Source organism: Athene cunicularia (assembly GCF_003259725.1).
Source record: "Athene cunicularia isolate RWA chromosome 1 unlocalized genomic scaffold, athCun1 chr1_part2, whole genome shotgun sequence".
In the NCBI taxonomy this organism is placed as follows: domain Eukaryota; kingdom Metazoa; phylum Chordata; class Aves; order Strigiformes; family Strigidae; genus Athene; species Athene cunicularia.
The window spans coordinates 19,052,658-19,075,054 of NW_020799092.1; the positions used below are offsets into that span (position 1 = coordinate 19,052,658).

General features: G+C 40.5%; 1 protein-coding gene across 2 annotated transcripts in view; it reads left to right on the top strand.

Moving 5' to 3' along the window:
• Positions 1–354: 354 nt before the first annotated feature.
• STAB2 (stabilin 2) overlaps positions 355–22,397 on the top strand; it is an 81,566-nt gene continuing 59,523 nt past the window's right edge. Inside the window, exons 1-14 of one of the 2 annotated variants that reach the window (XM_026867927.1) lie at positions 355–418; positions 4,402–4,487; positions 5,316–5,385; positions 7,759–7,854; positions 8,145–8,270; positions 10,230–10,426; positions 11,391–11,524; positions 16,409–16,542; positions 18,312–18,394; positions 19,040–19,189; positions 20,471–20,614; positions 21,397–21,459; positions 21,551–21,670; positions 22,323–22,376. In XM_026867927.1, coding sequence (XP_026723728.1) covers positions 361–418; positions 4,402–4,487; positions 5,316–5,385; positions 7,759–7,854; positions 8,145–8,270; positions 10,230–10,426; positions 11,391–11,524; positions 16,409–16,542; positions 18,312–18,394; positions 19,040–19,189; positions 20,471–20,614; positions 21,397–21,459; positions 21,551–21,670; positions 22,323–22,376 — 1,515 coding nt within the window. In that variant the 5' untranslated portion in view covers positions 355–360. Of the gene's footprint in view, positions 419–4,401; positions 4,488–5,315; positions 5,386–7,715; positions 7,855–8,144; positions 8,271–10,229; positions 10,427–11,390; positions 11,525–16,408; positions 16,543–18,311; positions 18,395–19,039; positions 19,190–20,470; positions 20,615–21,396; positions 21,460–21,550; positions 21,671–22,322; positions 22,377–22,397 lie in introns of those variants that run through there. The other variant, XM_026867928.1, reaches the window with a different exon arrangement.

Below are 22,397 nucleotides of genomic sequence, written 5' to 3' on the forward strand. Positions count from 1 at the left end.
ATTTCTTAGTATTAAATAATTTTTAAAATACCTTTTCAAATCAAAACATAGAGAAAACTGATGTGGTTTAGTTTACAGAAATGAAATATATATATATATACTATGCGAAAGAAATAGCTCCAAGGATCTTTTTAGACCTTGATGTGCAATATATGTTTTAATGAAGAAAAAAGGCAGATCAATACAACTGAGTTTAAAGTGCTCTTGTCTGACACTGAAAGGAGAAGAGGAGGTTAAGAATCTCATTTTTCCCACAGGAGGCTTTTGAGTACTTAAAAGCAGCTTTAACTTCTTTTCCTCAGGTATTATCTAGAAATTAAAACACATATACTGTCTTTTCCGGGATGTCGACATCACTGTATGAAGGAATTTGAACAACCTGAGTGCTGCCAGGGACACTGGGGTCCAGACTGCATGGGTAAGCTCTTTTTTTTGATAGAATTTGAGTAGAAGTAAAGCAGTGATTTTTCTTATTTTCAGAAACTAATGTCATGAGAAGTTTGCTCCTCAGAGCTTACTACTATAGGAGTAGAAATAAACATCAGTTTTCAGCCAAAACTTAGAAGATTTGGAGAAAAACACACATACAAAGCTTCATTTAAAAAGAAAAAAAAAATAGAAAATATAAAAAAACCTCAGGGAACCCCCTCTGGTTTGAGATTTTCAAAACAAATAATTTCAGTCAATACCTGCAAAATGACTTTTCACTTGGGAGAATCTCCACAACAGATTTTAAAAATTAAAATTTTCAAACCGCAGGTTTAAGTTTCAGTTTAGGCCAAACCCTCATATGAATCTGCCATATTTCCAGATCTCTTTAATTCTTCCTTTTTTGATGCAAGGAGGATCTTTTCTTTAGCTCAATTTGAAACAGTTTTTCCCTCCAAGTTTTTTGAACCTCTAGTAAATGCTAAAGGCCATTACTGAAGCAGAGGTAAATCTGGAGTGCCTCTTCTTACTGTTGCCCCTTCCTCAGGAAAAGCCTTTCAGCATCTCCACATATGTATCAAATCTCAGGCGACGGACGTGGGCATAAAGACCCGCAGAGGAAGTTTCCCTGCCCAGACAGAGCATTTCCTCCTTCGGTTAAGGGGGTCAAGGTCTGGTTCAATGTCTGTGAAGTCCTTATCTCCACAAAATAGATTTAAAAGCTATTTTAGCGTGGTCCAGCTATGATTTAAATACCAGTCATTTATCTATTCGAGCAAAATAGTCAAATCCAACTTACAGCTGCTTCTATAGAAAAGATAGGCAAATAGCATTCAGTCCTGTCGTCTTCTGAAGATAACCACTTGTGTGGTGATTTACTATTTTTCCACCAAATGCAGCCTAAGTGCCGAGTAGGAGGAAGGCAACACTACATATGATTGTCATCCCAGACTTCAGGGTGCTCTGGGAGGCAACACGACAGGCATGGGTCTTTCTAGAGAGGGGCAGAGCTCACTGCCCCCAAGCTGGATTCCTGTCTGCACCACTGCGGGCAGGAGGCTGCAGAGGCAAGGAAGCCCTCTCTTCCTTCGAACAAACTTCCTGGCCCCAAAAAGCAAAAAATCAAGGTCTTAGCATTGTTTCTGCTGTCATTTGGAGGAAGAAAATAGCCCTTTGCATTATCTCAATCTCTAAGAGCATACAGTATGCCTTGAAATATTTGTAGGAAAGACAGTCCTTCCTGAGGCCAGAGAAAAATCCCTGACTAGGGGTTTACTTCACATTTAACATCTGATGGCAATGACAAAATTAGGTCTTAAATAGCACTCTGACATCCTTAAATGATAGCACACACTGAAATAGACAGTGTGAATGAAAGATGTTTTGTTGCCTTCCCTCAATATGAAGTGCACCAAGCCAACCAGCTGCACACCCATCCCTCTGTATAAAGATGTCAAGGAAAAAGGGAAAAGTACTGGGGAGGAAAGGCCCAGGAGAAACAATCACAGTCTTTTAACACTTCCAGTATCATCTAACCACAGATATGACATGGGCTTCATCAGGAGATACTCCCTACCCCAGCTCAGGTTCCCACTGTGGGCAAATATTTGCATGGCTCCAAAGAAAAGCCTGGGTACCAACTGAAAGGTGCATGGTATGACCAACTGAGTAGAAAGCATTGTAAGAATTTAAAAAAAAAAAAAAAAAAAAAAAAAGTGAGAAGGAAAAAAAAAAAAAAAGTCCAAGAGGAAAAATAGTAAACCTAATGCTATCAAATTATACGGTGAAAAATACACCTTTACAAGTTCTACCCACTGCTTCAGCCCGTAGGGACACATGTGAAGAGAAGTAATCCAAGAGATTGCATTTGTAAACACTTGAGAAATGTTGAATTAAACTCTAGGAAGAAAAAAAGCAAATAGATTTAAGCTCTTGTGACCTAGATATAAAGATTTGGCCTTCATACTCTGACAGCTCTAAAAGCTAATCAGAAGCATCTCTTTCTTACTACTTTTCGAAAAACATTCTCAACAAAAGCAAAGGTCTCACTTCTCCCCAGCACTGTGCTGATGGCAGGTGACTGTGCCAGCACTGCTCCAGTGCCCCAGAGATGCCACCTGCAGCCCTGCCAGCTGGGGCAAGCACATCATCTGCCTGACCAAACTCATACAACGATACAGCAATTCGCTAAACTTCTGATAAAGCTGTCCCTTGGTGGTGGTATCAAAACAAGAGACAAGAGGTAGTGAAGACAAGGGAAAATGTAATGAATACCAACTGCAAAATACCTGTTTTGTCAGGAATTTTAAAGTGTCCTTTCCTAGAAATTATACTATAAACTTTGAGTTTTCTCTATCTTTGTACATTCAATAAAAGCATCAGTGCAGGTAAAACTGTTTCCATTCTGAGCAAATGTTAAACAGTTTGCGCCTGTGTCAGTCCTAAAGATGAGATTTAGCTATCACACAGTAACCAGAAAACAAGATTCACTAAAAGCCACTTGAAAGATTAAAGTATATATATTTATTACTTTACCTCATTTGTGGTTATTTCATCTCAATTCTTAATAAATCCTTTCATTTCAGCACGCATGAGATAAACGGCACTAAACTTTTCATCTTTAATTTTATTGGTTTTTCACAAGCAGCTTACGCAGATCCAACAGACCTCACATTAAGGAATAAATTAAGAAATATTAATAGATTGGTATAAAGCCAAAGCCTTCACTAATATTAGGTGTACACATATACACATTCACTTATTTGCTCATCACTCTGTCCAAATCAAATTCATTTTCATGAAAACTTCCGCACCACTTAAACCCTCTAAATCAGGATTAAGTTACTCAATGGGAGCATAAATCCAGTGCTGCCCATCTCCACCCACACAGAAAAAAACTGAGACTCCTTATAAGCAATAAATCTATCCATAAGGTAAAACAGAGAATCTATGAGTGCAGTAGGAGTTTGATACATTTAGATCCCACCTGAATCAGGATTATGGTACCTAGTGGGAACTCCAGTTACGGAAAGGAAGGGCTTATGGAAGGGAGTTAATAAATCATTTCCACAGAGACACTGCACAACTATAAAAAAAAAAAAGACAACCCTATAGGGGAAAAAAAAACTACTATTAGAATAATCTGACTAAAAACTAATGTAATACACATGTCTTATAGGCAGCCTTTCAGTGAAAATTTGAATATCAAAAAAAAATACAGTCAAAAATTAAACTGCTTTGATTTGGAAATACAGTCATTGTTCCTTACCCTCTCCTGCTGGCTGGGGTTTTTGGTCAGACTCTGTCTCACCTGATATACCACTGCCTGTAATCATGGTATTAGCACCAGAGGATCTGAAGAGCATAGCACATCTGTGGCACACAAGTTTTACTAGTGACCACAGCACATTGGACAGAAGTGGGTTATGTGATACTCAGACTTCCTTTCCAAGATCATTTGAATCAAATATCACAGTCTGATGGGAGATAGCGGGGAAAAGGAAAAGACATAAATCACATAAAGAAAATGCAGTTTATAGGGAAAAGAAAAAGGCTTATTTAAACTTCAAATATAATTCTGACAGCAAATTTTCAATCCATCAGAGTTCTATAAATATACAAAAGTGGTCAGGGAAACTCCACTAGTATCAAAAAAGGTAACAGTTTACAATGTCTGTGGATAGAGGTGGAACAAATCAGTACAGTACTTTAGAATAAGAAAACTATTTTTTGTGCAATCCTTTGATTACAGTCACTAGCTTAAAGTTCCCAGACTAGAGATGGTGATGGTGAGTCTCCGCTGAAGCTGAGATTCTAGTGAAGAGATTCAGGCAGATGCAGAACAGCAGCCATCACTTGAGCTCCCTCTCTGGCCCAAAACCCTACAGCTTCCAAGGTTGTCACCCCTAATGTGCAAGGGGAGCATAAGGGTTAGAGCAAGCCAACTGATGGCTTAAACATTGTCATTTCTAGCATGTCCGGGAGGAGCTGCGTCACCATGCAACGGGAGAGGACACTGCTCCCAGGGTATAACTGGGGATGGAATGTGCACTTGTCAGGTACGTCCCTTCTTTTAAATAAAAAACATAACAGCACATAAGCTCTGCTAAGAAACAATGCATATTAAGTTGTATAAATACATTAAAGGCAAATATTTCAGAAACAGCAGAGATTATCTGCTTGAAGTTCTCTTTTTGCTTGGATTGCACTAATCTTCACACTATTATTTCTACTTGAGCATGTTCTGGTGAAATTATTAAAAAGTTCTTCCATTTCCTTCCTGAAACAGGTGGTTTGAGTTCCCCTATTTTTTAGAGTGTGATTTTTTGGAGTGTGATTTCTGACTTTTTGCCTGAATTAGAAAGTACTTATGCTTGGGACTACACTCTCAATATAATGTTCCTTTGTTGAGAGTGCAATGTGCAGTGCTTAATAACTTCAGCCAAAAAGATTTTTCAAAAAAATCCTTGAATCTTTTCTACCTCCCCCTCTACTGGTTACTCTTTCCATTACATTAAAAGCACATCTGGGGATGTGTAAAAAAGAAACAGAGAGAAGCAGTCAGAAAATACAGCCTAACAATTGTAAGAATGATTTGGGCATTAGGCTTGATTACTGTTCTTTATTGCTAACTTGATATTCAGAACATCTGATTTGGAGTGTAAGATTTTTAAATGATTTTTTTAAAAAGGCAGAGAGAGGGGAAAAATAATTCAGAAGACAATGTTTTCTAGATTGCAGTAGTAATTTCTGACTTGCTGATTGAACCTTTTGTGTTATTTTCTTTTGGTAGCTAAAGATGCGGTTTACAGGCTGCTAAGCACATCTCTATCTGTATAGAGATAGATGAGAAACTTAAGTTTTGATTTCCATTCTGTAATTCACAGAAAGGGTTTGGTGGGACAGCCTGTGAAAAATGTGCTGAAGAGAATTTATTTGGTCCTCACTGCACATCAGGTAAGTTTCTTTATTGAAATGGGGAAAAGAAGGTGAGTGAAAGCTGCATTCAGACACTGAGAAATCACAGAGAAATAGGTAGAGGGTCTAAATGTTTCCCATCAAGAGCTGCTGTCTGCTTCAGGGAACACAATCAGAAAAGAAAATAGGCAGTTACTCAATTCCTCATTCACAGTGGGGCTGGATTCAGCCCAGGACTGTACAGACAATACTTGCAGTGTACTGCTACAAAAATATCCTCACCTTGCCTTGAATATCTTTATTACAGTAAACAGTCAAATAAATTAGGGATTGGAATCATCTGTGTGTTCCTGCAGGTATGCCTCCCTGTTAACCAGTTACTGTGTTATCTACTTTTCACCCTAAATTATGGATTTACATTTAATTGATCTAACTACAGGAGATTGTTATGGTACTTAAAATATTGGGTAGGAACATATCAGATGCATAATTTATAGTGGTTTACAGTATTTTGGTGTGGTTTTTAAATACATCCACAATCTGGGCCATCTGTATTAAGGCATGAAATACTCATGTGGTTTTTAAATCAGCACATCTGAGTCAAAAAAAAGGCCATTCTGAATCAGGCCAAAAGTCTTCTAGCCTAGTATCCATATTGGAGGCCAATAGTTGATATCTATGGAAAGAGTAGAAGGAGCCAGAGATTGCATTCAAACTGTAGTGTTCAAAGGCTCGTCCTCGCTCCAGCCCCCATAAATTCTCTACCTTGTCTCTGAGTCCAATTTGCTTTTGCTCTCCACAGTAATCTGTGCCAGGAAACTCCATCATTCAGTTAAAAGTGTGTAAAAGGATAGGTTTGGTTTAGCTTTGGTTTTTGGCTGGTAGATGATTTCATTGGTTGGCCATACTTCCATTAGGAGAAGCAGGACACTGAGGGAGGGATCAGAGCTATGTGCACTATTTGAAATGTATGTGTGTTAAAAGTGTATAATTTTGTATAATATTTTCCAGGTTTGCCTGTTTCTTAACGATTTTTAGTATTTTATTTACCTTCCTGACCCTTGCTAAGCATTAAACTAACAAACCAGAAAACTGCCTGAAAAATAATACTAAGAAATGTATATTTCTTAAGTGGTTATAGTTGTTTATCTCCAAGTAAAACTATTTTTTTCCTTCGAGATCCCTCTAGTTACTTCTAAAAAGAGTCATAAATGGCCTCAATTTAAATAATCCGTGTCGGCCTTTCTACTAATCCTACATCACTGCTGACTCAAAGGCCCTTTTTCCACCAGCTGTCCACTGGATGCCAGTGTTGATACACAGAAATGTGACTGAGCCAACATTTTCATGAAAATAGGGTACTTGAATGAATTCAATATTGTAAACGTAATTATTTTTCAAGAAGCTAATGGAGGATTCAACTGCATGTTCATTTAAGCAACATTTTACATTTCAGCTTTCAGATATTTGAGCTCCTCCCGGTTTTCTAAGCACCTATAGATACCGTACATTTGTGACTAACTGCTTTTCAGCAATACCTTAGACACTTCTGTTTTCTATGTTAGGACTACTAACATAGGCAGAATGTTACTGATTATTTAGTGCAGGTGATTTGCACGAACATGGGATATGTTTGTAAAGGTAAGAAGGTTATGCTACATCACTGCAGCTTAAACACCAAGTCACCAATATAACTCTACATCTTAGAGGCTTTGCCAAGTGTAACTGTAAAGGGCCTTTTTAAAAAACATCATTAACCATAATTGAAACAGTTATAACTATTAAGTTTTTTAAGTACACTTAAGGCTTCAAAACCCACTTATAAAAGGGTCCCATTGTTGCCTGGACTCTGAATACAGCATCTTGTGCTCATATTGTCACAAGGTTTATAATGAGAAATGGCAGAATATAGGAACAGGGACAGAAAAAAGCCTGAGACCTACACAGTGATTAACTACCCTCTTAACTAAATATATTCTGTTTAGGGGGAAAAAAAGTCACAAAATTCATCTGTTCTAGAAGTGTTTGAGAGAGAGAAAGAGAACTGAAGCAAAAATGAGCAATTTGTTAACAGTTATAAAAATAGTCTATATTACACATTATATTCAATTTTGGCTCAAGACTGTATGTCAAATTTTACCAGTTCTATGGTATAAACAACAAATCATTTTGGGTGTTTATAGTGTGCATCCTGCAGATTTTCAGGCCACAGGCTATTAATAGCCTACAAAAATCAGTATGTTATTTACTGATGTATGTAACTGTGGGTATTCTTCTCATTAATGGAAGCCTATAAATTCGGGAACTTGGGTCAAGGCTGTTGGCCAGGATGCTATTTGCTATGGGTAACCACTAATATGTCTTTCTGAACACCATTATCATTCAGTAAAGCCAATCCCTCTCTCCATATAGTTTGCAACTGCGTTCATGGAGTATGCAACAGTGGAATTACGGGGGATGGAAGATGCACTTGCTTGTCTGGATACAAAGGGCTCAGCTGTGATCAGCGTAAGTAGACTGTTTTCTACATAAGATATATTCAACAGCTCTGATACGGTTAGAATTGGTAAGGACAAACAGAAAATTAATCTCAGGTTAGCCACTCTGGAGCAACCAAATACGCACCTGTGTGTGAGCTCCCATAACCATCATCACCACTTCAATTGCTAGAAAAATGCTGATAGCGATGAGATCGATGGTCCCTAGATCAGGCATACTTTTAACTAGTATACTGCAGAACACACTGCCTCCTGTGCAGTGTGCAGATGCAGCTTAACCTGTCACACTCTGTCCCTCAGCGATAGCTGAATGCGAAGCCTTGGATTGCCCTCCAAACTCCAGATGCACTGCCTCGGGTGAGGATGGAAGACAACTGCAATGCACATGTCTGCCCAACTACCATGGGGATGGTACACAATGTGAAGGTGAGTAATTTTCATGTCCATCAAATTCTTTGTATACAGCATCATTGGTGTGATATTTCAGATATTGAGTGCACTTTGGAACCATGTCTCACCATCTAAATTTTCTTGGTTTCATAGCCCAAAGCAGTCTCATGTGCACAATCTAGATTCCTTCAGGATTAAACTAAACCTTAAAATGTGCTTCAGAAGTACATCAGTCCAATTTCTAACAAGCTTCAGTCTGTGCAATCAGACTAAAGCTAGTAAACCCCCTTGAAGTGTGGATACTGGGTCAATCAGTGCTTACAAATCCATTCCTATCATGTCCCTCTACTTGCTAAAGTTCAACCTCATCATTTGCGTCCATAACTATCAACAACAGCAGTCAAGGGCTTATATTTATTGAATACCCATCACATGGCGGCTCAGCTCTACAGACAAGTAAAGCTTATTTTATCTTTCCTATTTTTCATGCAACAAAACTAATAGTATCTCAGCTAGAAGTAAATGTCTACCTAAAAATTGACAACTTGGAATTGAATTCTTGAATGAGCTATATTGCAGGAGTCCAGATTTTCTTTCTTCTACTTACAGTATGTCTTACAGCACTAATTCTTCCTCCTTGATAAATTTCAATGAAAAAGATGATTGTGTCTGGTGCTGGAAGCACTATTTAGTAAATGTTGGCTTGGATCAGGCCACAGGTACAATACTTCTTATCCTGTCTGGAAATATCTACATTCAATCCTCTTGGTCCTAACTATGGTGTCATCCTCTCTGAATAGGCTTGAACACCATCCAAGAGCAAGACATCAGTAAGTCATTCCCCAGGGAATGTGACATTCTTCTAGTAGGCAGCATAAACAAGCAAGAGACACAGAAATTGCAGCAACCATGAGAGAATAAGGATGATAGTATCCCTACCTCTCTTGGGTTTTAATATCGGTGCCTGCTGTGTGGATGTTGCTCCTCTGTCCCAGTACCTTTAGCTACTGGGGTCATCTGTGGCTTCCACCAGTGTCTTTTACATTTGGCTGGCTGGGAAGCAGATGACAAACAGCTCGAGCACAGCTAAGCAGGTAAGTGAGGACAGAAGCAACTGCCCGAGACTCTGCTTGGAGGCAGCATTACTTACAGTCAATTTGAGCGTGTGAATACGTGTGTACATGCATGATTTCACACCAGAAGAAAAGAGAAGGCTTGAAAGAGTGAAGCTGAGCACTGCCAACTCTCTCAGTCCCAGCTGAGGGGGAAGAAAAGGAGAAGAGGGGAAGCAGCACCACCTTTTAGGTGAGTCCAGGGCCTGCCACATTCCAGCTACAATATGTGCTTGACTATATCCTAAACTGAACACAAAGGTGTTAGAGGGTGTTCTCCAAGCACCACTGGACTATGAACAAGGACAAACAGTGACATTGCCTTGAAAAAAGAGCTCATGGAAATAACTAGTGAGCTTCCAGTCCAGTCCTGAAACTACAGCAGTGTGGAAGACTCAACTAAAGCACTTTCTGGCCACTTTTCCATACAGCTGAATGGATGACATTATATTGTTTAATTACCGGAAAGAAAACAGCAAAGGCCTATTGTATTGAGAAATATTTTCCAACTGATCTAACACGTGCTTAAAGCTTGTACAGACCTTGTATCACCTGCCTGACCTTCTCTAGTTAAAGTCCACCAGAGAACAGGGAAATAGCTGTGATATTTTAATGAGCACATTACACGTTTTAATCTGTTTATAACTCAATTTGCCAAGTTAAGAGATCATTTCTGTTCAAAAGCAAACAGTTGGTTGCTATGTTAGTATAAACACATTCCTCCCCTTCTGTCTTCATGCCGCCACAATACTTCAGACTTGGCTGTTATGAGAAGTTTAGTCTACCCAGGCTTTGTTTGGCATGGAGGTGCTCTGGCAAATCCACATCTTCAATTTTAGAACCGTGAGCAATAATTCGTTTACTTCACTTCTTTTTTCACAAGCTATCAACCCATGCTCCGAAAAGGTCTGCGATCCCAACGCCGACTGCATTTACCTCGGACCAAATCAGCACAAATGTACCTGTCAAGAAGGTTACAGAGGGGACGGTCAAGTCTGCTTACCTATAGACCCCTGCCAAGCAACATATGGGAATTGCCCTGCACAGTCTACCGTTTGCATATATGATGGTCCAGGAAAGGTTGGTGTCAAACAGGTGTCCCAGACATTTCTTATGTCAACTGCCTAGGAAAGAATAATGCTTTCCCTCTGAAAAGAAGCCATGAGGGTACAGAAACAGGCCCCAGGGAGGCCAAGCTCTACTCCTACCTTTGGCATAAGCCCTGCCAGTGACCCTTTACCTGCCTCTCTATGCATCTGTGTGGTGCTTTCCCCTCTGAAAATGGGAATGGCGATAGTGTTCTTTTTCATAGAATATTTTGGCCTCCCCAAAATGAAGGCACTGAAATTAAGCTTCTCTCAATTATATTTTCTCTCTCTGACCACAGGGGGCTTGTAGGACCAGTAGGCTCCTTACACAGGTACCACAGATCAATGCCTAGTGAATGTATTTAGGAAAGAAGTAATTCAGGCTTTTGAGGACTAACAATGAGAGGCACCACATAAAGCCTGCATATTATTCATGCTGTCAGGAACTGGCTCAGGTTTCCATGTGTAAAACTCAGGCCACCAAGAAAGAGAGGCTTAAGCAGACCATGCTTGTTTTGCCTGCACACCCTGAAGAGCCAAAAAAGTGAGTCAGTCATCCAGGGTCGTCCTGCAGTTCATGTTCGTATAAGTGCTGATACACCTCGGTTATTAGTAATGTGCACTGGCACTCATTTTGGGAAGCAGAGGACTGTGGGAACAGAGGTAAAAAATCTGGCCTACCCACACAGGTTTTAAATGTTCTCTGGTCACAGAATTGAATCTAAAGGGCTTTATTTGACGGAAATTTATCTGAGAGTCAGCAGTTTTCTGGAGTGGACAAAACCTAGAAGGGATTTGTATAAATATGGGTAAGCTTTATACTTGGATCTGAACTCATCAGGTGATTACCTAAGGCTTTGGAAACTCACTGTCTTTAGATCCAAGTTCCAGAAAGTATGCTGGAATCCACAATTTTTCCATGTCTAATTTTTCTCTCCCCTCTCCTTCTGATTTAGTCCCACTGTGAATGCAAGGAGCATTACACCAACTTTGTACCTGGGAAAGGATGCAGCATGACAGACATCTGTGAAACAAACAATACTTGCCATAAAAAAGCTAAATGCTCAATGGTTGCACCAGGACAGATTACGTGAGTCTTTTTTGCTTATTAAAGCTTTCACCCAGTTTCTCCCTCCTCCCCCTAGTAAACAGGCAGCTAAAACAAATCTAGTGGATGAACACCTCCTGAAGCTATCATTAATGGTTTCTTTATCAAGGACAAATTACAAGATTTAACGGGGTTAAGGTCAACCAATTAGCATAGTGTTTGATTTCATCAGTCCCATTGCTAATACCTACTAAGTTTTATTTTTATAGCACCCAGGGGTCATTTCTACACTAGTAAAGAAAAAGGACCAAGACTTCATTTCTGTTCCTCAGGGCAAGCAGCATGGTCTGGCTCACAGCTAAAGTCTCTTCTTCCAGAACAGAGTAACTGCCTCTTGGCAGAGGTCCCTGGCACACACTACCCCCTTCAGCTGTGCCTGGGCACTGCCTGGGAAAATGCTACTTGGTGTGGGCCAGAAACATGCCAGGCAGCATGCTAAAAAATTAGTCGACATTAATTATCATGGGACAGCGCTGGAGCCCTGGCTCTTTTTGGTATACTAATATTAGGGAATCTGACCCCCCATGCTGTGAAAACAACACCAACCTCGGCAGATTCCCCAAAGCCTCGAGACAAGCATGTGGAAACCAAAATCTCTGGCAGAGTTTGTTGTCCTGTACAGAAATTTGCTACACAGAAGATAGGAGGAAAGTCAGTTTTAACACTTAACAAAGCTATCTTAAGCCAAACAATTTGGATTACATGTTTCTATAGCCCAGCGATGGCTAGTACTAGGTTTAAACAGGTGTCCCTGAAATGTTAGCTTTCAGGAGCTGAGAGTTGGAATGTGAAAGACAAGACAGGTCATTAGTTGTAAATTGGGAACAAATTATTTATCATATAGCATTCACTTAGGAGAGTATTCTTATTGCCAGTTCTTGCTTAATCGTGCAGCTTTCTCTTACAGTGTAATATCAACATCATTTTAGTGTAAACTGTTGTGCATTTCAAACAAGTTTATCTAGAATATCCCCTAGTTCATTTCTAGAGCATAGTATACTACTCAAACTGGACTTAATATATACTTATACTGTACTTAGTATAATGTACTACTATACTGCACTACATAAATTGAAAGTTAAAATAAAATTCCGTATCACATAAATCAAGACCTTTCTTTCCTAATTTGTCACTGTTTCGCTGTTGCAACTCAATTTTCAACAGCTGAGGAAGTTTTGAGAATTTTAGAATGGGAAAATTAAAAATTTGTGATGGGGAGTAGGAGCAATCCAAATGCTTTGCTCATCATTCATTCAGTGACCTTTAATGGCAAAAAACAATACAGAAGAAAGAAATGGAATTCAAATCAAACTAAAACTATATATTTGGGGGAAAAAACAAACAAACAAAAAAAAACTATTATGAACAGTTTCCAACTTGGGAAAATCCATTTATGAAAGTGGAACTTTGCAAAGAAAAACATTGATTGGTAAATATGGGCACAGTAAATTGTTTCTGGTAAGTGACAGACACTGTATTTTGGCTGCATCTCAGATTTGAAATGTATTTGGGAGGGCTTGTTTGGGCAAGATTTTTTTAACTCTTCTAAAATACAAAGCTGCAACAGAGGCCACAAACCTGCATTTCTTTTGGGTTAGGTTTTATTACAGACACAGTTGTGTTGTTAGCTTCCCCCATATAGAGTCACCTCCACTTTATCCTGAATCAGATTATTTGTACAGGAATAAATCTCTTAGACAAAGATGTAGAAAAGACAAGCATTTAGTCTGTGAACATAACAACCTCCTGGAAAATCAAAATTGTCTGTTTTCTGTTCCCACATAGATCTTTCCTGAGTGATTGCTGACACTTTCTATGGCATTGCTTCAGCACAATAATTACATTCAACCTTGCCCAGAAGCTACAAAGCTTCAACTGGTGCAGAATTACACTGCAAGTTAGACCATAACCTTACTGGTTTGTGAGCAGAACTAGATTTCCCTTAGCTAAACTTGGTTATTTTCTTTTTTAATCTCACTCTTATTTTTACTCTGACTATCTCTTCAGTGTAGAAATTAGTAGCTTCATAATCCCAAACTCTATTATACAAGTTTCAGGTAAAATGAAGAAGAAAGCTGAGCTCCCCTTTTCCAGAGATATACAGTTCTCTTCCCTCTCCTGGGTAAACTGAAGTAGTGACAGTTTCTGTCTTTTCCAGTCCTGCTTATACTGTCCATGCAGTGTATTATGAAAGCATCAAACAGCTAAGTTTAAACAGTCTAGCAGGGTCTGTTGTAAAGCTGTTCCTTTTCAGAGGTACCCAGCCTGTACAGTACACAGTGCATTCAAAACAAAGCCTATAAAGTCATATGTGAGTTGCAAACCAGACACTGCAGACAAAGCTAAGACAAAACTGATGTAGTCAGTCACCCAGCTGGTCCTTCCTGAGCCTGGGCACACAAAGTAAATTACTGCATCCGAAGAGGTAAGGGGACAGACATGTTGGAGGGTTCAATCCCATGCAATAGGTGTTAATCTGCAGTTGCTAAATGCTTTCCTTTGGTAGTCAAATCCAAACTGTTACTGGACACCCACTCAGTTATAAGCAATATTGTCCTCACAAAAGAAGTTTCAGACTATGTAGGTATTTACGCAGTTTGCTGTGCCCCTGGAAATGGTAGCCAGAAAAATAATTTATGTTTAACACCATTTGCTGAAAAAGAGAGAATGGGTTTATTTTGAAACCTTGATCTGTCTTGTGCAATATTTCAAGGGTAGTTTCTTTTTTCTACTGAATTAATCCTCAGCTCCTTTGAAGCCTCTGGTTTTTTCTTCTCTGCTCTGAAGTGAAGGGGGCTATGTTATGTACATCAATACAGCAATATTTACCCCATCAGAAGAAAGGAGTCAGCTCCTAACTCTAAACCCTTCATCTGGGCTCCAGTCATACCCTCTGCCCAAGAGATCCCCTTAAAAAGAAGAGGGCTCACCATCCGAATCACATCCTAAAAAAATAAGATGCTTTTTGACTACTATTTTTACCCAAGATCAGGAGTCAAAACAAGAGCCTCAGACAAAAACCCAGCACCCTTCTGATTCTATATGCAGCCTCCCAGACTGCAGGGACTGTGGGGATTTTCAAATATGCTATCACCAAAGAAACAGCCTCGGTAGAGACCATACGTGGGAAACAGGAGAGGATTTGGCATCAGGTTGATACTACTGTGGGGTGTGAGTGGCAGATGTGTGTTTGCAACAACCAGCACATGCAAACGATTAGGTCATTAGTTATATAAAGAACATCTTTTGCTTGCATGGAGTAATGTTCCTTCTCTAATGATGCCTTTAGAAAAATATCCATAGAGATGAACCATTATGGATAGGCCTTACACAAATACTGAACATGCTGGAGTCTTAATTAGGAAAAGCACTATTAAAAGCTAATGTTTGATAACACATACCATACAGTTGTTCAGTCTCCCAATATAGTTAGGGTTTCTTTCTGTGCACACTATATGTTGACAAGCACCTATTTTAATTTTAGCACTGAAGATGAGTAAAAGACTGAGCTGACACCACCAGCCAGTCTCTCAGGAGCAGCCAAGCAGAGGCTGATTTTCTGAAGACTGCAACAGCTAAGAATTGGCAAAACCAGCAGGCATTGACAGCCCCTTGCATTGATGCAGGCTTAGAGTCCAGATTTTTTAGAAAGTACTAACCACCTCTCCCAGTAAACAGTCAGGCTGACACAAGGTCAAGGCAGACGCAAGTCCTAGTTGCTCTTTGAAACTCATAACCGTTTGTACCTGTCAGCACCTAATAGCAAGCATGTGTCAATCATGTTGACAACTAACAATATTTTCCCCAGCTCTCTTGCAATGCTGAGGTCTTTCACGGCCATAAGATTCAGTTTTCATGAGGTGTGTTCCCTCCTCCATAGGATAGAAAATGTCAGACTGACACTTGGGGTTGTTCTTCCATAAACTTCCTTCAGACTTTGCCTTGGCTGCAACATGCTACTTCGAATGCAGCTCATCCCAAGGCAGTGAGGACATGGAGCCTATCTCAAGGCATTGCCCGTCACTCTCGTGGGCACCACGACCTGAGCCTGCCTTGGACATACATAGGACTGGGTCAACTGTACCTCACTGGCACCTCTCTCAGTCCGGAGTCCCCAGGGGACATCCAGGGTGTTACAGATGGGATGCTATTTCCAGTGCAGAGACAGAGACAGCAGCAGCAGCATAAAGCATACATCTGAAAAAAAGTGAGATTTCATGCTTCAGCAGCTTCAGAAAAAAAAGATGAAGTGCCACTGCCCAAAATGGTTGTATTACTTAAAGGGCAGGGTAACAAATAGCCACTTTGTTGAAAGGACTGACACCCCTGCCTGCCTTTTCCTACCAGTCCCATAGAGCTATCATCACAAGGATTGGTGAGATGCCATTGCCCCTTTCACACGTAACTATCATTAATCCTGCTAGGTCCCACGTAGTAAGTGGTGGCTTCACACAACTGCCTTCCCCATGCAAGGGTGGCACCCCACACATTTACCCCCTAGCCTCTTGTTGCCCACAGAAAGGCAAGCTCGGTGGCTTTCTGGGCTCCACAAACCACATTTGGGGACCAGAGGCTGCACCACAACCAGAGGTGCCATGTAGCCCCCATTCAAATTGCTCCTGCCAGACAGATGCCACTGCGTCCTAGCCCAGCTGACAGGACATCACATCAGGCAAGCAGCCACCAGACTGCCCAACACAATGACATACATCACAGCATGCAGAAGCAAAGATTAAACTAAAACGCATCGGTGCTACCTGAAAATGCCTTCAGAGAAGCAAGAGGTAACACCTGGCATGTTTTAGCAAGAGCCTCGATGACACCATGAGGCATCAGCCCACAGCTAAAATGATGATTCCTTTACAGGTGTACGTGTCAGGGTGGCTCTGTGGGGAACGGGTTTGTGTGCTATGGAAACATTATGGAGCGTCTTCAAGACCTGAATTCAGAAGTGGGAGGACGGTGGCAAGGCAAGCTGACATCTGCCTTATCACTCATGGGTAAGCGACCACATGCAAGCAGTCGGCTCCTGCTGGGGGGAATGATCTTGCTCTGTGTTCCCTCAATGCTCCCCACTGCAGGAAGGTGCCACTAACAGCATGACACAGCATGCACGCTCCTACCCACAGACACCCTCTGATCACCTAAAGCTGCCTTTGCTCACCATGCCATGCAATCTGCAAGAATTTCCAAGCAGAAATGCTTTTCTACAACCCCTCACACATCATTTGATATCACCAGTGGTCCCTTGGTGAGATAAGTGGGATCATCCCACTTCCTCTCCCTCCCTGCCCCCATTGATTTGGATAATTGAGATTTGATCTAGAACCACACACAGAAGTCCAAAACATTCTCAGCTTGGTCCCTCTTCCCCTGGCCATCAGAGTAGCATTGCTCTCACCAGGAAAGAGGAGAGAGGCACGGTGAAGAGACTGATCCCACCCATGGTCTCCATCACCCTCAAGATCAAGAGCATCTTGGCCACACCTATGGGGATTCCATATTTCCAAACTGTCTGCAGAGATGAGGTGGAGACCCTGTCAGGGCTCACAGCTTCCAGCCTTTCACAGTTATTGTAGCCACCTCACAAAGAGAACAGCGTAACTGTCTTCATCATTTTCTGTTGCATGGTCACAAACACTGCCAGAATCAAGCTGTATCTTCAAGTTAACTTTGTAAATATGAAAAATTTCCTTCTGTTTAATATAATTTTCTCGGTCCTTTGCATTGAGCCCATCAACTAAAATAAAGATGTTGAATTCCTGACCAAAACAGAATAAGAATCACTCATAGCTAGCCAAGGGCAAAGTCTGGAAGTGACCTTCACATTCACCACTGAAGACCAAAATCTATTGCCTCAGCACTGAAAGCTCAGTTGCAGTTTTTCTGTGTTTTTCCTTATATGTCTGAAAAGTGCCTGACATGCTGGGTGCCACCATTTCTTAACAACAATAGAGATTTTATGTTCTTTGGGTTAGTTTTGGACATAAATGTGCCATTTGATTTACTAGCCAGAAGCTACAAAGACACATTAACCGCACAGGTTATTTTACAATACATTCACTTCACATAAATGTCTTTCAAAAACTAAGAATATACAGCAGAATAGCCCACACTGTTTTGTAAAACAGCATATTAATCTTGAGATATATTTTCTGGTATGACATACCTGTGTAACAACTGTAAAGATAGTTTTAGCTCTGATTTTAAATCTCTGGAAAAAGAGCTGAACATTAGAAATATTTGATGCCTTCAGCTACAGAATCAGTGATTTCCTACTGCTGTTTAGAAAAGAGAAATATCATCTGGGTAGCAAATGAACTTTAATTAACTTTCAGTGCATCACCTTTTATTACCAGCTATGAGTTTGCTGATATTTGTACTACCAGTGGGTTATCAGCAGCATATCCCTCACCCCATGAAGAATTGATTTAAAGCAGGAGGCCATCTTCCTGTAAAGACACATTTCCAAAGAAATGCTGGTTTCATGTCCACAACCCTGGTTTGCATGCCACGGAATTTAGGGTGCCAGAAGCATTCTGAATATTTTGCCTCATCCTGTGTCAAATATGCAGCAGCATTTCACATCCCACCTGCCTCTCACCTTTCAAAAACTTGGATTGCAGAATCTTAAATTAACATTTAATAATCACAGATAGTGTTCTTTCTTATTCTGCCCTTTCATACCTGGCACAGCTTACATAGTCCCTTCTGCCAATGAGCTCTTCAATACACAATTAAACTTTTTTTCCCCCTCTCTCCTTCTAAGAAAATGTCTATGAATGGCCGCTGAGTACTCTGGGACCATTTACCGTGCTTGTACCGACAAACAAAGGGCTCAAAGGTACAAATGTAAGTAAACAGACAGGGTATTAAACTGGGGTATTTAGCTCCTTCAGAAATCTCATCTGTGTCCAAAGTGTTTTGATGCAACAGATTCAGAAGAACTTTTTGCACTAGTACACTTCGGGATACATTTAAATCTAGGGGCCAGAGTTTGTCTTTTTCCTACTTGAAAGAAAAACAAAATAATTTGGCAAGTCAGGATAGAATTCAGTCACGCTTCAAGTAAGTTTTGGATTGTCTTATGTGGCTGTGATCAAGATTTTTTTCTCCTGGTTGAGCCAGGGGCTGAATTAAGATCTGAATTTTCAGCAGGAGGCCTATAGGTCACCTTTCATGTAAGGGCAATTAAAAAAAAATTGGGTTTACAAAAAGAACAAAGAAAATGGCCTGATTGGCAAGTGGTCAACATCCAGTACCTTCCCCTGAACTCAGGACAGCTCTGGAGACACGGCTCACACAGGGACATAACAGTGTAATCTGACCTGAACTGAAACCAAGAGAGGCCTCCATTTGGTTGACCCTACAACCTCACTTCAGAAGAAAAAAATCATTGCAGAATGTAACATCTGGAGGAAAAAAAAAAAGCATTCACCCTGAGATTACTTTTAGATTAAACCTGTGTTGAAATAAATCTCTGTTCTGCTCTTCTAGATAAAGGATCTTCTGAATAATAAACAAAAAGCACAGTACTTCGTGAAACTCCACGTAATTGCTGGTCAGTTGAATACCAGTAGCTTGAATAATACTGATATAATATATACACTGACTGGCAAATCAGGAGAGATATCCCAGGGAGAAAAGGTAAGTGGCCTTCCAGCCTACCTCAGCAAGAATACTACTCTCTTCACTCATCCAGGAGTACAAAAGGTCTTTCTGCAGTGAGACATCAGGTTGCAGGTAGCTGCTGGATTATGAAAACCCACAGCTGTGGCCATGCATTACAAGGAGTTCAAGTGAAACTTGAAACCTCACCAGCATCTTCCCACTAAAAATCAGTGAAAACAAAAATTGCCTTTAGAAATGCATCACCGCTGAGTGACATAGCGGTCTAACACAGACCACTCTAAAAATATTTGCTAAAATTAAATAATCTTAAATCTGCAGGCATGACCAAGAAAAGGGGGAGGGGCATTAAGAGGGCCTAGGTGAAGTAAAAAGGGGCAGGGGAGAAACCCAGAGTTTCTGCTGGAAACCTCTGTGTACTGCTCACACAGAGCAAGCACCAGCTGCACTGCAGATCCCACCTGCCACTGAGCATCAGCATCCTTTGCACGATGCAGCAAATAGAAGTCTTCAGCATAAATAAAATGCACGTGGCAATTTTTCATGAAAAATATGAAGTGTATCACTAGTCCAGCTTATTTTATGTCAGTAAACATCAGGACAGACTGATCCCACAGTTTAAAAAATTTGTTTTCTACAGCTGATAAACCAGATTTTATTCTCTAGCATGATTGTTCTTGGTCCATTAAATGTCTCTTAATGACTTAAGCCTGTATGAAGCCTGAAATCAAGTACTTCTGATGTTTCGCAGTAGATCAGTGGCATCTGAGAAGAGACATCTATTTTATTTCTTTATTGAGTATACACTCCATTTGCAACAGGAAAATGTCATTGCTGTCTGAGGCCTGTTAGTTTCCTACAGGCTTCAGTACAGTGCAGAATCAGCAACATTTTGTTGTTTTAAATATACATATAATATAAGGAAATGAGTTGTAGTCCCTGAAGATTATGGGAGTTGACCCTTTCAGTACAATCACATTTTTAATCATTTCCTGGCAGACTTTTATTACTATCAGTCATCAGAACCCTTTTGGGTACACTGTTCTCCTCACAGGGTCTGTCCCCTCCTCTCTTCTGAACTTTTCTGTCCTGGAACAAAATAACACAATACTGATCCAAAGTCAAAGACATTTTTTCCATTTCCTTGATAAGCACTGGAAGCAACCTTTAGCCTTCCCAGATTTAAATGGCCCAGGTGTTGGCAATGGAGGGGGGTGTTAGACACTATTCAGTATGCATACTCACTCTGTTGTCACTCCATAATAAAGAGCTCACTATCCATTGCCTGGCTTCTTTCAGGATAATCAATTAAGAATTAGAATCCAAGGAGGAAGGAGGAAAGGAAAGATTTTGCATGGAAATATTTTTGCTTCCAATGGGATTTTGCACATTATTGACAAAGCCATGGACAACGTGGAGCCAACATTTGAAAGCAGCAAAGAGGTGAATCTTAGGCTATATACATGCAATGTCAGACTTTCTTTTAAAATAGTTTCACACTGATTAAATGCAAAGGAGGATGGACTGATAGCAGCTAGACAAACTCTACTGAGCCATTGTGTGTCAACTCAGAGAAGCAACATTTAAAGTGAAAGGTAATGACAGAGTTTCAACAGCAAACAAACATTTGTGCTTATGTCAAGCTGGTCCCTGAAGGATTTGGTTGTACTCTCTGCATTTGAGTGGTTCCTTGGGAAACTGGCAGTCATGATCAGTGCATCTCACAGAACAACATACCAAAAGGAGGGACATCTGGACAGACATCAGGAAAAACTTGTATTCAAAGCAGCAGTCCTCCCCCCAGATGACTACCATTATAAAAACTGATAATTTGGAATGTTTTGTGCTTTTTGGGGACCTGCTTAGCATACTCCTTGAGAGTTCACTTCTTTATATGGTGTTTTTTGCAAATATTTTATTTCTCTGCCTGTTTTTATTGGGTATGAAGAGATAATAACACTTTCCCCATATACACAGTTTGTATGTTCTGTGTCTACACAGGATTTCAACTCTACAAACTCTAAGTCAGTATAACACCAGGACAAGAGTGCTTACCATCTCCAGCCATTTCTAGACACCACCAGCTACCCAAACAATAAAGAAACCCTAATATATTCTATCTGTAACAACCAAGACTCATACAGTAATTCAAAAAGTGTCTTATAAGAATTTGTATTTATTCTGTGTTCCCAGCTGAAATAAATCTTACTTTCATCTTATTTCAGGAAACCATAATGTCAGTACTTCAGGATAATGGGAGATACAGCCAATTTACATCTTTGATAGAGGTAAGGATCCAGAAAGCAATTCCATACAAATGTTTTCAGATGTCCCTCAATATTAATATGTAATTTCACTTTTATTTTTAAACCAAAACAGAAAACTGGTCTGGGAATGGATTTACAGCAGGACAACAAGCCTTACACAGTCTTTGTTCCAAGTAATGAGGCTTTGAGTAACATGAAATCTGAGGATCTGGATTACCTGCTTTCTGCAGAGGTATAGTCTTTCTATAATGCAAATCCTTCTCAGATAGCAAGTATTTATATAGATATATAGCAGATGCATATATACATTGTCCAGTGTTCATCTAAGCAGAATTCCTATGATCAAGGCTTAAGCCATCTCTAACAATTAAAGATCAAGACAATGCCTAGAGAGGAACAGGATTTGGGGTCTCCCATCATATACAGTGCTGACAATCCCCCCACACCTGAACCCCACTCCCCTGCTTTTGCCCACAGAGCACAGCCCAGCCAGCCGCATGGCAAATCCCCAGACCCTGTCCTGGAAAGTGTCACCCTTGCTGGGAACAGTCAAGGGGAGCAGATGCCACAAGGGCCCCACTGGCTGGGAGACACCGCTGGTGGGGTCCCAGGAAGTGGATACTGGCATCCTGTCCCCTGCATGCCTGCTGCCTCCCCCAACACACATGCAGGTTGTGAAAGGCCCTTGCCAAAATACAAGGTGACGTAGGGGTGAGGGCATGGAGTGTTAGGGCACATTTCATGAGCCGAGCACCACTGCTCACCCAGAGGTTTCTGGTGCACCAGCCAATGACACTGTTCTTATCCCCATGTCCTCTCAGCAGGTCAGGTTGGGTTTGTGTGACTCATTTTGGGCTAAAACAGCCTCATTTCTGCTTTGGCAGGGTTCATGGAAGTTGCTGGAGCTGGTCCGATACCACATTGTCTCCAACACTGAGGTGAGTGCAGCTGTTTTACTG